Consider the following 20,250-nt stretch of genomic DNA (forward strand, 5'->3'; position numbering starts at 1 on the left):
AAGGATGAACAACGTCGTCCCGAAGATGTTGACCACCATGACAACCACTCACAGCCAACAGTCATTGATGGTTCAGCAGCACAATGTTACAAATGTGAACGTTTCAAGAATATCTTTATTTCTTTTATAATAAACTTATCTGTTAAAGTTAATAATCAATGTCAGCTTTATTTAGAGAATTATTTTGTTAGTGTTCAAAAGTAATTACATCAGAAAACCACAAATAAAATCCAAGGCATCAAAACACAAACAGGTGTCTCATTTGATTGATTTGTGACACTTTGGTTGTCCTCTCTGGAAATCAGGAATCTTGGTTTCTCTAATTTACCGGTTTAACACGTTGACTGTTTGATGACTTAAGTCGATCAGAGTGAAGACCCGTTGTCTCTTTTTCAAACCTGGAGGAACGTTTGTGAATCGCTCCAGTAGTTTGTTTCGTTCACAAGCTGCAGCTGCGAGATAATCTTTCAGGTCGAATTCTACCGATCAAAGTATAAATCATGTTCACTAAAAGCTTGTGTTTTTGCCACTGACAAGGTAGGGCTTTTTATTATTATTTCATTTACGACGCACAACCAAAGCTCACAATTCATGTACTCACACTCTCCGACCTGAGCGCTCACACTGTATGAGTTAAGTCGGGACAGGTCATTCACTATTGATAATAGAAAACTCCCACAGACAGAGGTTGATTTAGGTCATCTCATATGCACGGCTTAACTTGGCAACACGCAGCAGGAAAAACTTGGTCCGTCCGTCCGTCCCTCCCGCCCTCACACACACACTCCCTGCATCACCAATAAACACAAGCTAATTAGCATAAATGATACAATCCCTGTCAACTTTCTTATGGGATAGGTGGTGGGAGAGTGATAAAAAGAGCAGGCCTCCTGTTGCCACAGTGATTTCAGACACTGTTTGTGCAGGTAAGATCAGGGGGGAAAGTTATTCGGCTCAACTTCAAAATGAGTCGTATGACTTAAAAAAACAATCAGGTCTTAATCGTCCTGAAGTCGAAGTGCTTGTTTTGTCCGACTCAAAGTTTAGTACTTTGGTTGTGCACTTGAACGATAACATTTGAATGACTACAGCCCGTCTTGTTTACCAAAAATAACAAACCAACTTCCTTTCGTCAACATCTTAATTTAGAAAACATACAGCCACCACCGTACACTCACAACCTTCCTATAACTCGGGGTAACCGTAGTAACACACTCCAGCAGAGACCGATCACGTACTCGCGTTTTTCAGCAAGAACCAAACTCTTCGATCCACTTTTCATACTTTTCCAGGTCGACTGCAGAAACCGATTTGGACACTTTCTTCAGAGCCGACTCAAAGTCCTCCATGGTGGTGGGCATGTGCATCTCATCCCGGGAGATGTTGCGGATTTCCTCGGGCGTGAGACCCTCGATTCTTCGCCTCATGGCCATCAGAGAGGCATCCCTGCAGCAACACACAACACTTTCATTTGTACAGATTTCAACAGGGGCACATTAACTTCTAATACACCAGCTAAGATTCACACAACAAGTGAGAATCAGCCATTTATTGTGTTGCTTGGGAAACAGCGACTTTGATGAAGATGAACTTTATCAAAGGATGAAAACCAACAGAGATGTCTGACCTGCACACGTTGGTGATGTCTGCTCCCGAGTATCCCTCCAACTGCTCTGCGATCTTGTCCAGATCCACGTCTGTGGCCAGCTCCAGCTCCTTCAGGTTGATCCTGAGCAACTCCACTCGGCCTTTAGCTGCAAGCATAAATGCAACGGTGAGTAAGCAGAGGGGGCAGGAAGCCAATTTTCAGCTTTGAGAGAAAAAGTCGTACTTGAAGGCAGAGGGATGTAAATCCTCTTCTCCAGCCGTCTCCTCAGAGCCTCGTCGATGTCCCATGGGAAGTTGGTAGCAGCCAGCACCATCACCATCTTGGATGGATCATCATTTTCTGAAGCTCCACCGACACCTACATACAGGAGGATAAAACCACAGATCAAGTTTAGGGGAAACATATTCATCGTAAGAGTTTTCTTCACTTGCTTACATTCTGACACATGTTGCATTAAAATGTGTATAACTTCAGTGTAGGAGCGATAACATCTATTAATATTTGTTTCTTTGCATTTGTGTTTGTTTTTAGTTCTCTTTGTAAACAGCAGGGGCAATACCTTACCAAGCTCTAAAGCCCCATTTCCACCAAGCGGTCCGGTTTAGTTCAGTTCGTTACACATTTATTGGTGTTCCCACTGTCAAAAGTTGGGAATGGTACCAAAACAACTGATCTGTACCGTCCCACTTTTTTGCAACCCTTCTGTTGGGGTTCCAAGTTTACCGGTTCCACAAAGCGCAAAGGACAAACACAAAACACACCTTGTTTAAATATCCTGTGGAGTTGGAGAATATCATTTCAAGGCTGTTTTTGTTCTTTGTGACTATTGTCAGCAGATTCATTGATCTTTTTTTACTGTGTCGCGCTGTGATTTAAGTTTTTTTTACCAGATCAATGAGAGTTTTTCACTTCGATGTTATGTTTATTATTTAGACCGGTGCTCTCCCTGAGTTTGATTACTTTTGTAAATAGTTTGAATAAATGACTTATTGTGCTCTTAATATTCGTTCGATTGTGGCTCATCATTGGGAGTGAGGAAGGAGAGCGTCACCTCCCCCCGGTCTGGTCGTAACAGTAAAGATGACTTGTTTCCACAAATTTAAGAAAGCAAAAGACAAGGTGTGAATAGAGGACCTGATGAAAACACCTGAGAAGAACATGTAACGGGCTTCATACCATCCATCTGCACCAGTAGCTCTGCCTTGACTCTGCGGCTGGCCTCATGCTCCTCTGAATTCCCTCTGCGGCTGCACATGGAGTCAATTTCATCAATGAAGATCGTAGTGGGAGCATAAAAACGTGCCTGTACAGGAACACACAAAGAGTGCAGAAAACTTTTAACAGTCACCGCCATCAGTCGAGCTGTTAGGTCTGGGGTTCGACATGAAGCTCAGGCAGAATATTCGTAAGTGTCCCCTTAAGGCTGACTTCTTAGTTTGAGGCTCTCTGTTCTCATTTCATCTCACTGGCCATATTAATGAGAAGACCGGCTTTTTCTGAGTTACTTTGTACACTTTTTCCACACCAGGCTTCAGAAATGTGTGCTGGAAAGTGCTGAGTTTGCTCCATTCCAAGAAATGTCTTTGCTTTTAAAGTTTAACAAACAATAAACTCAGCCACTCATGCCACCGTCACCATGTCCAATACAAACATATAAACCGTTAAATTCAGCAGGTTACACTAAAATAACAAGCTAATTAAACATATACAGTATGTATATAGGACTTCTAGCCATGGCTAATGTGCAGGCCTTTTAGGAAATAACACACGAGGTTCTCAGAGTGGGGGGCGTTCCTAATGACGTATCAGACTAGCAAATCCGAATTCCCGACTTCCGAGATCAAATGGAACGCACCATGAGTCTGCTCGAGTCCCGTGCCTGAAGACTTACCATTTCAAAGAGAAGGCGAACAAGCTTCTCCGACTCCCCTCTGTACTTGGACGTCAGAGTCGATGAGGACACGTTGAAGAATGTGGTTCTGCATTCGGTGGCAACTGCTTTGGCCAAAAGTGTTTTCCCCGTACCAGGCGGTCCCACCATAAGCACTCCCTGGAGTTGAAAACAATAGATTTAAACATATACATACATACATATTACAGCTAATCTGACAAGAATGACTTGAAGTCCACACCTTCCATGGTCTACGTATGCCTTTGAAAAACGCTGGCATCCACATTGGCAACACGACCGCTTCTTTTAGGAGTTTTTTTGCATCTTCCAAATCTGCAATGTTGTCCCTAAAGAAAAACAGTTTGAAAGAAATCAGAAATGACAAGTAATACTGCTAACATCGCGTCCTAACAGCTCATCACGCGCAATCGCACGCTCACTCTCCTCACTGCATCCGTTAAATATTTATGCTTTGAGGATTTTAGTTTCCCCTTTGCAAACAGTATGACATCTAGGGGTGGCTGTGGCTCAGTTGGTGGAGTCGTCACCTCTCAACCGGAAGGTCGAGGGTTTGATCCCCAGCTGGGCAACATGTCTGATGTGTCCTTGGGCAAGACACTTAACCTTGAATTGCTCCTGTTGCTTCGGTGGCGGTGTATGAATGGATTAGTTACTTCTGATGGTCTCACTACACAGCAGCCTCTACCTTCAGTGTGTGAATGTGTAGGTGTGACCTGTAGTGTAAAAGAGCTTTGAGTAGTCAGAAGACAAGAAAAGCGCTATATAAGCCATATGGTCCATTTACCATTTAGTGTTTTTGTATTGAAGGTTGACAAACTGAAGGGTGGAGCTTTGACACGAGTCAGATATTACTAAAGCACCTCTATCTCCACTTTGAACAACAAGCTAACAAGCTCATGGTTATCTGAGCGAACTATCGATCATGGTACCTGAGCGACAGAGAGGAAAGTAGAAATGGCGCGTCAGGGTAAAAACGACACCCATCATCGCACTGCTTCGCTCATAGGCAGTGAGGACACTCAAATAGGAAACTATAAATCAATCTGAATTTTGTCGCTGACGCTCGCTTCCATCGAATGCTGTTAGGATCGACTGGAAGAAAGTTTTGTTATGGCCCATCTAAGATTCTTTGTACGAGAAAGGGAAATCCTTGAAATGTCTCTTTTATACTCCAACAAACATTAAGCTCATAATAAATGCAGGTTGTATAACGAGCCAATGTGCCATGTATAGTTTCATTTTCTGGGACGCTGGAGCTCACAGATCAGCCTTTTCAAGGTGTCGTGGGACTAATTGGGCGAAACACCGGTAAAGACGGGTTCCCACTTGACAGCCCTGATGATGTCCTGGCTCTTGCTGCCCATTGGTCACCACGGTTGAGTTGTGGGGGCCAAGAGGGGCCATGTGGTAGGGTAGTAGTATCAACGTTGTCACTACCTGGAGCTTGCATGTACGTAGCCTGGATCTGTTGAAGGTTTGCGATGCTGCTCTGATTGTGGTAGCGACTAAGTGCTATAGGGTAGGTTCTGCAACTTCAACTTCTACAACTGCAGGGCGTTTACAACTCTGAATCCCACAGAAACACCCCCGAGGACAAACAGCCAAAAAAACAAAAACAAACAATGAACACCTACCATTTGACATTTGGATTCTGAGAAATAATATCTCTCTCCAGAGCGTCAATGAGGTCTTTGTCATATCCTGTCCCGTCAAACTTTTTCACTTCTTTCTCCTGCACGTCAGCTTTGTTCTGAAACACAGAGCAAAACATTAATTCCCTGATTCAACACACATTTTCCCAGACAAAAAAACTAGAATAACCGGCTGGGTAAGGGTGAGCAGCATGAGGACACTGTTTAACCAACAGTACAAACAGTACCTTATCATCCTTTGATTTGCCAGCAGCCTCCTTTGCTTCCTTCTTTTCTTTCCCTTTGGAGGCTTTGCTTCTGTCCCCATTGGCCCCACGAGGCGAGTGTCTCTGCTGGGCTCGCACCGCCACACTCAGCCGGTTGTTTGAAGGTTTGCTGTCTTTGTTGACGTTAGAAACCCGCCTGACAGGACAAGGAGAATGTCTGTGATAGGAGGAGAGGAAGATGGATATGACTTCATGATATCTTTTTAAGTTGTGGATTTATTCATCCCAGGCCAATAATTTGTACTTGACTAAGATTTTTTTGTCTCATACTGCAAATTTTTGCTATTAATGGAAAACTAAATGCAGCGGACTCAGTGTGCAAAGGCCTTAACTTACAGATAATTTAATAATATGTGTCCCTAGTCTGTCCACAAACCCCCCAATGATGATAAAAGTCCATCCTCTCAGTCTTCTGCAAGCTCCACTTTTTAGAAAATGTGTGCTCAAACAGGCTGTTTGGAGATAAACCCTTCATGACATCACAAAGGGCAGTAGCCCCTCCCCCAGGTGGGTGACACTCCCACAGCTAGGTGTTTGTTCTGCCCTGAGTCTGCCTTCTCAATGTAAACAATAGGACATGGAGCGAGAAAGCCCGGACCACATCCCTTCCAGAGAGGGGGCGTGGTTAGACACAGCTCATTTACATTTAAAGCTACAGACACAGAAACAGCCTGTTCTGAGCACACATTTTATGAAAAGTGGAACAGGCAAAAGTCAGAGAGGATGGACTTTTCTCATAATTTGGGGGGTTTGTAGACAGACCAGGAACACATTAGTGTTAGAAAAACCATGTTAAGTGCATAATATGTGACCTTTAAATCTGAATTCTCTATTGTATTAAGTAGCATCACGGTCTTGGAGGAACAAAATTTCCTCTCACTGTGTAATCTGTAGATGTATGAAATGACAAACTCCTTCAGTGTGCAACTAGTGATGCCTCATTGAAGCTCATACAGGGTACTTTTCATGTCTCTTATTTTTCGTTTCCTCTCTCCTCAATTCTCGCTTGAACCGGAAGTCGTTCCGTGCCGCCATTTTGAAGGACGTCTCAAGCCTCTTAAATTGGCACCGAGGATCGAGGAAATAACTCGGAGGAGCTATGATCGAGGAAACATGAGACCAGTCTTACCGAAAGACTTTATACTGACAGACCGGCCCCTTGCGGATCAGACTTAAGTAAAACTTGTCAATATAAGCAGAGTTTAATAACGGAGAAAAGACGGACATTAAAAAGACACTAAATGGACCGTCGGACATTTAAACAGACTGTTAACATCTGTCACTTTGTAAAGAGTCGGTCTGCGATGAGCTGGGATTAAAAAAGTGTTTGACATGAAGATTATCAACGAAATAAGTGTTACAACCAAAAGATCATAAACAACTTCATTATTATAACTGCTGATATTACTTTTCATGATCACTCACACTATTTCATTTTATTTTATTTTAATTTGATCATGATGAGAATGACAGTCTGACAGAGTGGCAGTCGTCTGTCAGAAACACATTTTACATTCATCATGATTGTTAAAGATCGTACGGTTTGAAAATGGTTGTCAGTCACAGAGTGTAATCGTTTCCATCCTCTCGCTCGAGGTGAATTCTCCTCATTATATCCTGCTGCGTTCTCACATCAGCCCACTCAGACTTTCTGTGCATAAATTACTAGGGTAAGTCAGTCCTTCTGCAAATAAGAGATTTTCAAAGGTTTTCTGCAAGTGTGAAATCCTTAATAGTCCTTTTTTTTTTTTTTAAAGGAGCACTATGTAGTTTTGGTATAGAAATGTAAAAGTTGGAGAAGTGTACAGATTCAGTGGTTTATGTTCATGACTCTATACACAAACTGTCCTCAGAGGAAAATGTGATCCATGTAACACTGTTTGAAGATAAAATGCTACGCAAGAAGTTATGGTGGGGGGCCCGCAACTCCCCTGGAAGCTTTTAAGCTCTAAACAGAGTTCCAGGGACCCATTTTTTCTTTAAAGTTTGTGTTGTCAGTTCAGAAAATAAAGCATAGATTTGTTTCACTTCTCCAACTTTCAAATTTCACTACCAAATCTACATAGTGCACCTTTAAGCAGCAGTCAGATATTTTATGATCATTTTTAGTTGTGGCTCTGATTCATGGCTGTACATTATGACTCAAATGGTCTCAATGGTGTTTGTTATTTATTTACTTGTTGTCCGTTGTGATTGTACTGTTGATATAGTTTGTCATGTGTATGAATTGACCAGGTGGCAAATGAGTTTCCCCGCTGGGGATTAATAAAGCAGGAACAAACAAGTTCACATAAAAGGTACTCGAGCGCACTAATCTTAATCATATGACTACATCAAGGCTAATGTTCTCTGGAAAACAGCTTACACAACCCCCGATTAGAAGTCTACACCCTGCAAAGGTGAACAGAGGCCTGGTACTGCAGTGTGTCTGAGGTGTCAAATGTGTTTTACAATAAGTGAAAAACAAACATTTACCAAAGCAACATACAAGAATGAATACCTCTGCTCCACATGCACAGGTCTTATGTCAAAATCGTCATGGTTACTGGGTTTAGCAGGCGTTGTGTCCAGCTGAAAGTTCTCCAGAGTTGACATTATGTCCTGAACTTGTCGGCTCTCTTCACTGATTTCCTGCCACAACTGAAAACAAATCAGAAAGAAAACATCTGAAAAGCCTGTGACTCTTTCTTTCCAAAACAATCTGTGACGTGTGTTTAATGCCATTTACCTGCTGCCACCTCTGCTGAACACTGCTGTCTCGCACAGTGTACACATACTTCTTGATTTGTTCTAGCAATCCGTGATAGAGAACACTGGCAGAGCTGTAGTTTCCCAGCAAGGCATATTCTCGGGCCAGCTTCACATTCTCACTGATCTCTCGCAGACTCATGGTGCTGGGGGAATAAAAGGTTATAGTAGAAACGTCACCATCGTTGCAATTTCCGGCGAGCATTTTATTTTTGTTTCTGCCATAGTAGTCGCACAGAGTTTATTAAAGCAGGGAAACATCTGTAATTGAATTGTCTCGCTCTCTCTAAGTCAAATGTAAGACAGTGAAAAAAGGTAAACTAAATTGAAAGCATCTCATGTTAGCTAGCTGCTAGTACACAAAGCATCACAGCAAACAGTGTCAGACACAGTCACCACCACGCAAATTAAATCTTACCTGAGAGCATCCAACACTAAATGTTAGCTGGAGTTTATTCTGACTGTGCACATGATGTGAATGGAAAGCAGGAGTAAGCCTTATTATGTGTTTCTGGAACTTAAGTTATTATCGTTGGCAAAAACTAATATTCAAAACGGTTATGGGTTAGGGTTAACCCATTAAACATTTTTTGTTAACTGGAATAAAAAACAAGACTTTACCAAAAAACTTTAACCCAACTGAAACTGTATTGTGTGTTTACAAGACTAACTCAAATTAAATAAAATCATTGTTCTTGTTTTTTGTCTTTTACACAAACACACTGTCCTTACAGTTTTCCTCAGACACCTCAGTTTATATTTTTAGGAGCTAACAGAGTGCAGAAGGTCAAACCTTTTGTTCCCTAACTTATATCATATTCTAGAGGGTTTTTTTTTTTAAACAAATGGTTGATTGATATCTTTCTTTGAACCATTTATGATACAGGGACAAAAAAATAAAACTAACAGAAGCCACTTATAACTAAACTAAACCTAAGCATTTTCAAAAATAAAAACTGAACTGACGAGCCTACGGATCCCCTTAAGTCCCCCAAAGTAAAGGAAAAATATGTTGTGTGCACAAGTAAGTTGATAACTTGTGCTAACAGTATAATTATCGTGTGCAAGATATTATGATGTACGCAAAAGTTAATATCTTGCACATGATTTATCTTGTTAACAAAAGTTATCATCTAACTCTTTTACTTTTGAGGGACTTAAGGGGCTACGCACAAAGCAACATTAAAAACAAACAAAAAGTCAAAAAGACTTACAAATAAAACTAATTTAAAAACTATAACAAACTTGTCTTTCACGTAACCCTGACACAAAATGTACAACATAAGCTACATGTCCAACTTTATGGCATTCGTCTATATTAATTTATAGTAAAACTAAAGGTGGAATAAAGAATTAGCCGTAGCCTCGCCCAAATGTTGCCAAAATGCGACATGCCTGCAGACGTCCATGTTATCTGTGCTGTTAGGTAAAACAAAAGAGCTACTTATTGTGTTGGATGACAAAATAACTTAAAAATTATAAAAGTGACCTTACGTGTAACGATACACGGTTTATGCGGACTTTGCAAACTTTAAAACATCCCTCAGTTTGAATCTCAAGCCGGATGTTTCCCCTCTATCCTAAATTACAGATTAACTTTGTCCGTACAACACTCACAGTTAAATGTTGAACCAAGGAGGATAAGTATAATTCAGAGCACTCAACGATGATCACAAGCAGAGTTCAGCTGGTTCAAACGGAGCCTACAACCGGTCCGAAACGACGATCTGTAGTTCAGATGGTATCACCGGAAGTCAACACAGGGCACCTTCGTATGCTGTTTGAGTACCTTCAAAGTAAAAGCCAGTCACTTCAACACAGTCAAATAAGAATAAATGCTTTAATGATTTTAACTTATTTTGGGTTGAATACCTGTCGCATTTTTTAAACTAAGGACCCGTACTCACCCTTTTTCTTTTATTTGCATTTTATTGTAAAGGTACGGAGCCCCTGAGGTCCCAATAAGTGAAAAATGAGCGGCCCGGGGAGAGGAGGATACAGGGAGCTATGGAAGCCCATTTCCGCCAGTTAAAAAAAAATATATAAATTTGGCTTTGTTGAGATTTTATTTTTGACCATCATTTTTTTTTTACCAAAATAATTAGATAAACAGTCTAAATTATGAGATAAAAAGTCAGGAAAACCATCTACTACCGTGAACTTTAGCCTACAAAATAACTGTGTGACAGTTAAACGGTACAGTCAATGCTACGTAAACAGTAATGTAATGTGTTTAGTTCCAGCGACAACCAGATTAAAAGACATAACTATTTATTATGCATCTAACGTTTACTACATTTGGCAGAATTAGAATTGCTTGAATTCCTTTAGGATTGCATATCGTTTACATGGCTGGGCGAGTGAGGGGACTGCAATGCCAGCTGGAGCACATGCACACTTACCAACTCGTAATTTCGATTTTTTATCTCATAATTTCTTAGACTTAGATTTAGACAACTTTATTTATCCCAGAGGGCAATTTGGTTCCAGAGTCCACCCAGACAATGCAGACATTTACAAACAAACAACAGAAGGAGATTAATCAGAGACAACAAACAAATCAGTATTTGGCAAAGGTAAGCGTTGGCACAATGATACCCTTGTGTGGTCTGTTTGGGCAATGACACCCACAAGGGCCAGATAAAAAGCTCAGTCTAAGGACAACAGAAATAAATAAGTCAATAAATACATAACTAAGACATTCAAGGATGCATCGTGGTCACATTGAAGACTACATTCAAGGAATGTACATACAGGCCCCTGGAGCAGAAGTCACGGAATAATCCACTTGATAAACAAAGAGAACATTTTGATCTTTTTCTCATAATTTTGACTTTTATCTCATTATTATGACTTTATTATCTTGTAATTTCGAAAAATAATAATATAATAATTTTCAAAATAAAAATCTCAACAAAGTGGAAATGGGCTTCTATAGGGAGCAGAGCAGGCCTTGGAAAAGTCTAAAAATGAAGAACAAGATTGTTAGATAAGTTGATAATTAACACCTATACACATACTAACATAATATTTCAACTTGGGTTCAAAATTATAGTTTGGTAAAGTAAAGAGTTATTTTTTTAAACAAATTAATATAATAATTATAAATTAAAATATTAATTATATTTGAATACAGTTTCTTAATCAAAATTCATGACAATATATTAAAACAATTCTAATAAAATAAATTTGGGTTCCACTGGTTTCCTGAATTGAGGCATTAAATAAAGAGGTGAGTAAAGCAGTCTGTCTGTGAGTCAGTAATTGACAGTGAGCTATTAATGTAGATCACCTGAGAGTCTGTGCCAGCTTCAGCAGTAGGACAAGGATGCACTTCATCCTGGACGGAGGACTGCTGCTGTGTCTCCATGGCTAGAGGAGCTGAGATGGTGTGATGATGTTTGTTCTTTTCAAAGCTCAGGAAAATAGGACGGCAGCCTGGCTCCACATACTGCAGCCCAAACCTCTCCCCTGTGTTCCTGTTAGACACCTGCATGACTGGATATTTCGCCTTCCCCGTCACATGTACAGAAGCTGTGTTCAGCTGGGCAAGTAAAAGAGGGTCAAACACAGCAGGCAGCTCCACACCTGGCAGCTTCAGGTCCACCAGCCTCTGGAAGTTCCAGCACACCACTCCAGTCATGGCATGGGCCTGAAACAACTCACTGGACACCCACTGGGCTTGGTGGAAGTGGAAGCCCTCCTGTTGCGATGTGCCTCTCACAGGGATCCAAACAGGTACAGCAGCTCCCTGACCCTTGGTGTAATTGAGCTGCAAAGTGCCATCAAACCTGTATAGAATACCACCTCTGGGTCACTCAGGCAGCCTCTCAGGATGTGGACTCGCTGAATCCTCCACACCTTCAGCATGGAGGCCTTGAAGAGCATTCCCTCTCTGTAAATTCTACATTGAGGTCTGCCTCCCAGGTCAATCTTAAGGCTGATTGGCCTTTGTCAAAGGATTTTAGAAACATTGAGTAATAAAGTGAGGCCTGGTGTCCTTTACCAAAAATCTCCATTATTTGTGAAAGGAAACTTCGAGTGGGGGGCTGTGCTGAGAGCTACCCAAAGATACAGAGCAATAGGTGTCTAAGCTGTAAATATTTACAAACTGATGTTGTGTTAAATTAAACTGTGTCTTCAAGCAAGACTTCAGCGTGCCCCCTTCATGGAGATCCCAGGACCAGGATTCCTTTATCAGTCCACTGCCTCCAGAGGAATGGTGATTTTCCAATGAGAAGCTTGGGGTTGAGCCATATGGAGGCTGTAGAGTGAAGGTGGGGGCTAAAGTTGTGTATTAAAGCCATCCTTTTCCACAACCACTGCATATGCGAAAGGATGGTGTGAGTTTGTGTGCTAAGGGAGAGCTTAGTGGTTATGAAGTGTATGGGGGGCAGTGGGCTCACGAGATAACTCTCAAGATTGAGCCACGGAGGGTCTCTCTCTGGAGGTAAGCAGGGATGCAAACTCATCAGGGATGAAAAAGGTGACATGGATCCAAACCTGCTAGGGGGGTCCGATGGGCATGCCCCCCGGGATATATATCAAATTTAAAATGTTAATTTACAAACGATTTTAGCAATCAGACCGACTAAAGAAGCAGTGCAAACAATAAGAAACACACAATTGCACAAAATATCTATGTTCTGTTTTAACTATTTGATAAAGCTTCAGTGAAACATGAAAAACACATGCTCCCAACCTTCAGTCCCTTTTTATAAATGGGATGAATTTGCAGAACAGGGCTTACCATGTTCCACTACGGGGTGATGTGAAGGGCAGTCACTATGCAAGTAGCTCTCAGGTAAGAGTCTGAGAGAACATAATACAGTCATCAAGTATGACAATATTTTCTCTTCTATAATTAAATATATAACATTATCAATATATTAACCTGATGTTTTGCTCCTGCTGATTCTCATTACGTTTATATTCCCTCTGGCCTTATTACATGTGTTGACCAGCTGTCACTTTAATGTTGCCTGAGATAATAATGAAGCAGAAAACTGGATGAAGTTACCTTCAAGCTAGCACGCATTTCTCTCAACATCTTTACCTATGGCTACCAAACATTATGATCAGACAGGATGTTGAACAGAAAGGCTGGCTTGCTAGCCAGATTTCAAATCTTTCCACAGTGTTTTCACGGAAAAATAACGTTATTTAAATGTAGCGCGGTTTAAAATTGGGCTCTTTAGTGTTGTTTAATATCAGTATTATCGTTTGTTTTCTAATCTGTCAGTCAGGTTAGTGTCCCTCAGATTCTGCTCCCATTGGCTGGTTCACTGAATACAGACTCTCGATTGGCTATGGGATCTCCCATAGCCTCCTCTCGCCTCCTGCACGGAGGAGTCCGAGAGTGCAGACTCAGAGTAGGAGAAATGGAACGAGTGCTACTCACATAGAGATAAACTTATTTCAAACCAGTATAAAATGTGATGAAAACGTCTAGCTTGCAGTTAGACGACACTTGGAGAAGAGGGAGAGATAACCACCGGACTTCTGTGCTAGGAGTTTGAGAGCTTTGGGCAGTGTCTTGGCTAGGTTTTTGAGGTATCCTGAAACCTTCATAGGTTGGATGTGGATTCTCCTTAACGAAGGAGATGGCGAGCCGACCTGAACCTGTGAGGAGGAAACCATAATTTCTTTCACTTGAGTGTGCCAGTGTGGTAGGACTGTTGAAGCCCTACTTAAGACCACCTGACTTTTGGATCTTTCAAAATAAGAGCTCTTGAACTGAATGACATTGACCTATCTGACTAAATCTTAACTGACTTGACTTCAACACAAGAACATTCAAACTTTAACTAAAAGAACTTTCAACTCTTAAAAGAGACCTTTTGAAGGGATCTGTGTTTATTTGTTTTTAATGTACACTGTAAACATTTTGGTTATACTGAGTGCCCGTTAATGCTGCATTTAATATTTCAAAAGCATTTTGTGCTAGTTTAAAGGAGACATTTTGTTTCAATATATATCTTTAATTTAAAGTACACTGTGGCTCCAGTTCTTATTGTGTCTGTCAAATTACTTTTAAACCCCTCCTGAGAACCTAAACACTGGTCCATTACATATTTGAATATACACTGTTATCCCAAGTGGGTTATATAAATTAGCCACGTGCTGCACATTACGACTCATTGAATCAGGTTTCATGCTTCTTGCGGTTGGCGCAGCGATATTGCACAATCGCGGCCGGCGAGAGGAGGGTTTGCGCAGGGTCTGAGCGACCAGCCGCGCACCTCCAAGATTTTGAAACCATGGGTTCACACTGACCGCGTTGCAATGATTGGCTACAGGGCCCGGAAGTAGCCTGATTTCTTCAGACCGTGGCCGTTTCTGAATAGCCACAGTTCAGTAGGCAGTACATACTTTTCAGTAGGGAGTTTCAGTATACTGAACTTTCGTGGTCATTCAGTATGCATATTTTGGGTCCACCTCAGTATACTGAACATTTCAGCATGGATACTAATGCCAGGGTTTTATGTAGTATGGATCGGATACATCCTTTCAGGAAATGGATTGTATCACTTCACGTGCGCCCCCAAATCAAAACAAATGAGCGTGAATTAATTGAATCAATTTTTAATCTAGAGTGAAAGTCCCGACTGAAATCACTACTTTTAATTAACAACAGAAAATATAACAAATGTCTGCATTATTATAAAACCTTTCCCCCTCTATTTAAATAATGATTTCACTATTTAAATGCGTCTTTATTGGTTTATTTTACTTTATATTTCGTATCTTACTGTCTTTCATTTGTACTTTCCTTTATGTACTGTAGGTTATTTAGTTATTTAATCTGTCTTTTACTTGATTTACATTGTTTTACTTGACTGTATGCGCATTACTCTTCTTGAATAAAGCTAAACAAACCCCCCCCCCCCCAAAAAAAAAAACGAGTGAATGCAACCAGTTCGGGTAACATAAATGATGCCACTTCCATCACCATCCGGCGAATTTCACCGAAAGGTGACAAGTTTGCACCCTTGGGTAAGGCCCAGTGTATCATGTGTCTAATACAAAATGCATAGTGATATAGCAACAAGTTTGGAACAACCAAACCACCCTGATCAACCGGCAGTTTTTTAAAGTTTAACCTGGGGCGTTTTCATTCCACTAAAATCTATTACAGAGTCTGTCAAACTGTTTGATATATTTCAGGGGAATCTTGACTGGAAGTGCCTGCAGTAGATAGTTGAATTTGGGAATACAGTTCATTTTAATGACATTGGCTTTGCCCCAGAGGGAAAGAAACAAAGGGGACCACCGGTCTATGTAAGTCTTTAATTTATCTAGAAGGGGTTCAAAATTAATACAAATCAGTTCAGATAATGATGGGGGAAATGTGATGCCAAGGTATTTGATTCCTGAACGTGGCCAAGTAAAATTTCCAGGTTTAAACAAGGTCTTTGGGCAGTAGAGTGTTAGAGGAAGTGCCCCTGATTTGTCCCAGTTCACTTTGTAGCCTGACAATTTAGAGAACCTATCTATGGTTTTAAAAAGGGAGGGAAGAGAACGTTCTGGTTCTGTAATAAAAAATAAAGTGTCATCCACATACAGCAACAGTTTATGACTGACACTGCCTGCTTGAATGCCTGGAAAGTCAGGGTCATTGCGGATCGCTGCTGCCAGAGGTTCCAGTGCCAGAGCAAATAGCAGTGGACTCATAGGGCACCCCTGTCTAACGATTATTTTTTATGTCGACTAATCTATTGATTATTTTTTCGATTAGTCAATTAATCACGATTATTTTGCATACTATTTTTGATCCCCGTTTTACGTCGCCTGCTTAAGCATGCACACCTGTGAATTTCAACCAGCAAAAGCAAATTAGAATAATGGCACATGAAACATGAGTTTGGCACGTAAGTATGTTTTTTAGATCACAATGAAAAGGAAATAAACTAAATAATACAAACTTGTGTGCAAACAAAAGTACAAGTAGTCTTTGATGTATAAATAAATAACTCAAAATAGTAGCAGTTCACCTGCCTTGCAGGTTATAAATAACTAAAGGATGGCTTTCTTTAAAGTGACTGTTATGTCCATCAAAGTAAATAAAGCAAATAGCCCATCCAAAGTCCAAAAGTACAAATAAACTTAATGTAAACAAATCAACCTTCCAGCCGAAGTGACTGAACAATAGAATATAATTTCTTTAAATTGCAGTGCAGGAACGTGAGCATGTCAACATGTTCAGGTGTGAGGCTGGCTCTCTTCTTTGAGGCAATGTTTCCAGCTGCTGAGAAGAGATGCTCAGAGGGCGTAGAAGTAGCAATGACATCTGCTTGAAGCCTTCATCCTCAACCATAGATAATGGTCTCATGTCCATGACGATCATGTTGAGGACGCTTTCTGTGAAGACCTCAGCCATTTTTGGGGTGCATGAGTCTTTCCTCATGACAAACTCATCCACACACCTTTGCTTGGCACTTAAAAAAATGAGAGAAGAAATAGCAAAAATGTAACAATGTGAAAGAAATATATTATGTTTAACACTTATCAATACCTTAAACAAATATCACTGATTTTCCTAAATTTAATCTCTTACAAAGTATTATGAATGTGCTCCAAATCTGTTTAATTAGTTGACATTAAGTGGAGGTTTACAATTCAGATTGAACGTATTAACAGGAAAAAGAAAACTTAATGGTTTAGCAAATTGACATGACATGTCAAGTTTCTACATCATCAAGGTTTGTTTTTCCTCTAATATAAATGTATTGCACTGATAACTAAAGCAAATTGCACACTAAACACCGTTACTGAACAAAACGTTATCCAAGCAAGTATCAAAGATGATTTTCCGACTGACTAACATACGTCACCAATGTTATAAGTAGGATACTTGAATTAATCCTTGTGCCTGAAGCACAAAGGGCTCAGTAATTAAATGCAAAAGATCTAAAAGATATTCATGTAACTTGCAAACTCACCCACTCGCGGTATTTGAAGAAACTGCAGCTACAGGGTGTCTGCATTTCAGGTGTTCGTGCATTGCCGTAGTGCTGCCATGGAAGGAGAGTGTGACTTCACACAGTTTGCACTTATCGTGTTTCACCAATTTGTTTTCGATAAAATGTTCCCAAACTTTGGAAGCCCTGGGTCGTCTTCCGTGCTTTCCGCCATTATTCATGTGAACTTCTTCTTCTCCGTTTCTGTGAATAATGTTAAAATTGGGAGCGATACTGCCCCCACCACTTCCTGTCGTGAACTGCAAGTACAGATGAGTTTTTACCGGCCGGTATTTGATTTTACCAATAACAAAAACAATAATACGACGCATCGACGTTTGAATTCCCGCGTCGACAAATTTTTATAGTCGATGTAATTGATTATGTCGACTAATCGTTGCAGCCCTAGAGCGAACGATTTGCTCCTGCATTACGTTAATCAGCAAACAGGCTGAACACCTGAGAGAGGTGACAGAATGCAGGCTTTCAAGAGAGATATTAGGAGCTGTATTTCTTTAGTTTTATTTGCTCTCAAGTTGTCAGAATTTGATCAGAGCTACTACGGGACTTAACCACAGGAGCACCGCTGCACTGCGTGCTCATCCTGACAGTCTTCAGTTCTGTCCACACTTCTTAACCTGTAACTATTACTGAACAGTTCATTCTTATCCATAAACGATATAATGGACAGGCTGTCTGATCATACGGGGGTCCGCTGGTTTAACCGCGGTTTAACAGCGCTAAAATGCTTCGTTGAGTTACGCACAGAGATGGCACAGATTCCTGGTGCATAAAATGTCAGTGACAGAGTTAGAGTACGATAGTACTAACCTCTTTTGAATTTCTGCTAAATTGATGTGTCTGTCATATTTATGTTATTTAGTTGCCGCCTGGTGGTTTATAATCACAACTGTAGGGCTCCTAGTTGGCCACCGTACATACCTCAGCAGAGGAAATCTCTCCTGAGCTGAAGGTGTGTGGGTGTGTGTGTGTGCGTGTGTGTGCGTGTGTGATTGTGTGTGTGTGTGTGTGTGTGTTTGTATGTATGTGTGTGTGTGTGTGTGTGTGTGTGTGTGTGTGTGTGTGTGTGTTTGTATGTATGTATGTGTGTGTGTGTGTGTGTGTGTGTAGTGCTGCAACCAACATGTCTCTGTTTAATGTTTTAAAACTGTTCCAGAAATGTTATATAACACATATTTTGTCTATGAACCTTTTAAGAATTCACTGTTAAAAGTTTAAGACACCTACGTGTAGAAATGTTTATTTTATTTTACGAATTACACTTCGTTTACATGTTAGCTTACCAGTTAGCTTCTTCCTCGTGGCCTTAATGCTCATCATTAACTTGCATTACTCTTGTGTTTTTGTACAGATGCACAGAGAAACTTTCAGTTACGTGATTGTGATGACTAGGGATGTAACGATTCAATCAACTCACGATACGATTCACGATACTGCGTCTTTCACGATTTATTTTACAAAATGAGACTGAAGAAACATTTTGAGATGACTGAAAAAAAATCCTTTAACTTTTTAACTTAAGAAACTTATATGAATCATGGTGTTCATGTGTTTCTTTTAATGACAGCAGTCAATATAACAACTGAACAATTATTTGAACTTGTAACGTTCTGTCTAGCTTAGTTTTTGTTTCTGAGCCTGAATGCATCTCTCATATTGTATATCTGTATTTTACCACCCACAATGCTGTGCGAAATTAAACATAAATCGTGACTTCACGTCCCGACTGAAATCGCTACTTTTAATTAACAACAGAAAATATAACAAATGTCTGCATTATTATAAAACCTTTCCCCCTCTATTTAAATAATGATTTCACTATTTAAATGTGTCTTTATTGGTTTACTTTATATTCTGTATATTACTGTCTTTCATTTATGTAGCCTACTGTATGTAATTCAGTTATTTAATCTGTCTTTTACTTGATTTACATTGTGATATTGTTTTTTGTTTACCTGACTGTATATGCGCATTACTCTTCTTGAATAAAGCTAAAAAAAACAAAAAACGGGTGGAGGTTCAGGTAACGTAAATGACGCCACTTCCTTACTGAATGAATCAGATGACGAAGGAACAAATATCTGCCTACTGTGCGCTCCTACTGAATAGTAGGTACTAAACAGTATACAGCACGGATAGTAGGTACTGACTACTGCCTACTGCCTACTGACAGATTGAGTAGGTACTTGGCAATTCGGATACAGCCCTGGTCCCCTGAGTAAAGGCAGAGAGAGAGACAGGCCCAGAAAAGTCCGTATTTTCTGATGGTTCTTACTTTTTATTATTGCGTGTGTCCATGAGACACAGCCACGCACACACAGGCCTGCTGGGTAGAATGTGCTCACCTGTGTGTGCGCGCAAGTGTCTGTGTGTGTAAGTGTCTATGTGTGTGTGTGCACTCGTGTTTATGTGTATGTGTGCATTGGGGCGAAACGCCGCCGCGCACGATACAGACAGCAGAGGATAATTGTAAACGCGCGACCATGTAGAGACAGAAATGATGCCGTCGTGTAAATAACATAAGTAACATAAGGCTATTTAGTTTGTTTAATAAAATGACAAGGTATAGACCTGTTCTACAGGAAAGGTATCCTTATGACTTCTGTTGTGATCTGGCGCTATATGGAAAATAAAATAAAATAACTGTGATTCATTTTTCAAAGAATAGATGTGAACCATGACACCTTTGAATCGATTTTTAACTGCCTCACGATTAATCTTTACATGCCTTGTGATGACTGTGCTTTTGATTTATACACCAGGTAGGCACAGTTATATCAGTTTTATATCATTGTGTTAAATAAAAAGTGAACTGTTAATTCATGTTGTTTGTGTAAACTATAAAACTAAAATACAGTATAAAAGCTATAAAATGTATTTCATTGCAGTTGTATGTTAAAATGATTTTGGTATGTTTATACAGACAAAAGTTGAAAATGCTCTTTATTTGGTACAAAATCCACCTTACGATCACTTGCTAAAAATGATTTATATTGATACTTATATACTGAAAGAAAGGAAATCTCTCCTGAGCTGAAGATGCACAGAGAATCCTGTAGTTCCGTGATTGTGATGACTGTGG

At 40.2% G+C, this 20,250-nt stretch overlaps 1 protein-coding gene and 2 long non-coding RNA genes across 5 annotated transcripts in view; 1 reads left to right on the forward strand and 2 right to left on the reverse strand.

The window, feature by feature from the left end:
- The window catches only part of LOC132984533 (uncharacterized), a 301,578-nt gene that overhangs the window by 30,197 nt on the left and 251,131 nt on the right, over positions 1–20,250 (forward strand). The gene's annotated exons all lie outside the window — the stretch shown is intronic.
- katna1 (katanin p60 (ATPase containing) subunit A 1) lies at positions 98–9,941 on the reverse strand. Of its 3 annotated transcripts, XM_061052700.1 has the most exons (11): positions 9,805–9,941; positions 8,168–8,333; positions 7,940–8,079; positions 5,401–5,596; positions 5,156–5,271; positions 3,742–3,847; positions 3,501–3,659; positions 2,786–2,912; positions 1,832–1,966; positions 1,628–1,754; positions 98–1,446 (listed from the first exon to the last, which is right to left on the reverse strand). In XM_061052700.1, exons 2-11 carry the CDS (start codon positions 8,327–8,329, stop codon positions 1,248–1,250), a joined length of 1,467 nt encoding a protein of 488 aa, XP_060908683.1. In that variant the 5' UTR covers positions 8,330–8,333; positions 9,805–9,941; the 3' UTR covers positions 98–1,247. The 3 variants fall into 3 exon arrangements, with proteins under 3 accessions (XP_060908683.1, XP_060908681.1, XP_060908680.1); XM_061052698.1 differs by lacking the exon at positions 9,805–9,941 and having other exon boundaries at positions 5,401–5,575; positions 8,168–9,207; XM_061052697.1 differs by lacking the exon at positions 9,805–9,941 and having other exon boundaries at positions 8,168–9,207.
- Positions 19,066–20,250, reverse strand: part of LOC132984534 (uncharacterized) — a 93,866-nt gene continuing 92,681 nt past the window's right edge. The window contains exon 2 of the long non-coding RNA XR_009674951.1: positions 19,066–19,374. This is a non-coding gene — a long non-coding RNA (uncharacterized LOC132984534). The remainder of the gene's footprint in view (positions 19,375–20,250) is intronic.

This window comes from Labrus mixtus, chromosome 12, assembly GCF_963584025.1.
Source record: "Labrus mixtus chromosome 12, fLabMix1.1, whole genome shotgun sequence".
Classification (NCBI taxonomy): domain Eukaryota; kingdom Metazoa; phylum Chordata; class Actinopteri; order Labriformes; family Labridae; genus Labrus; species Labrus mixtus.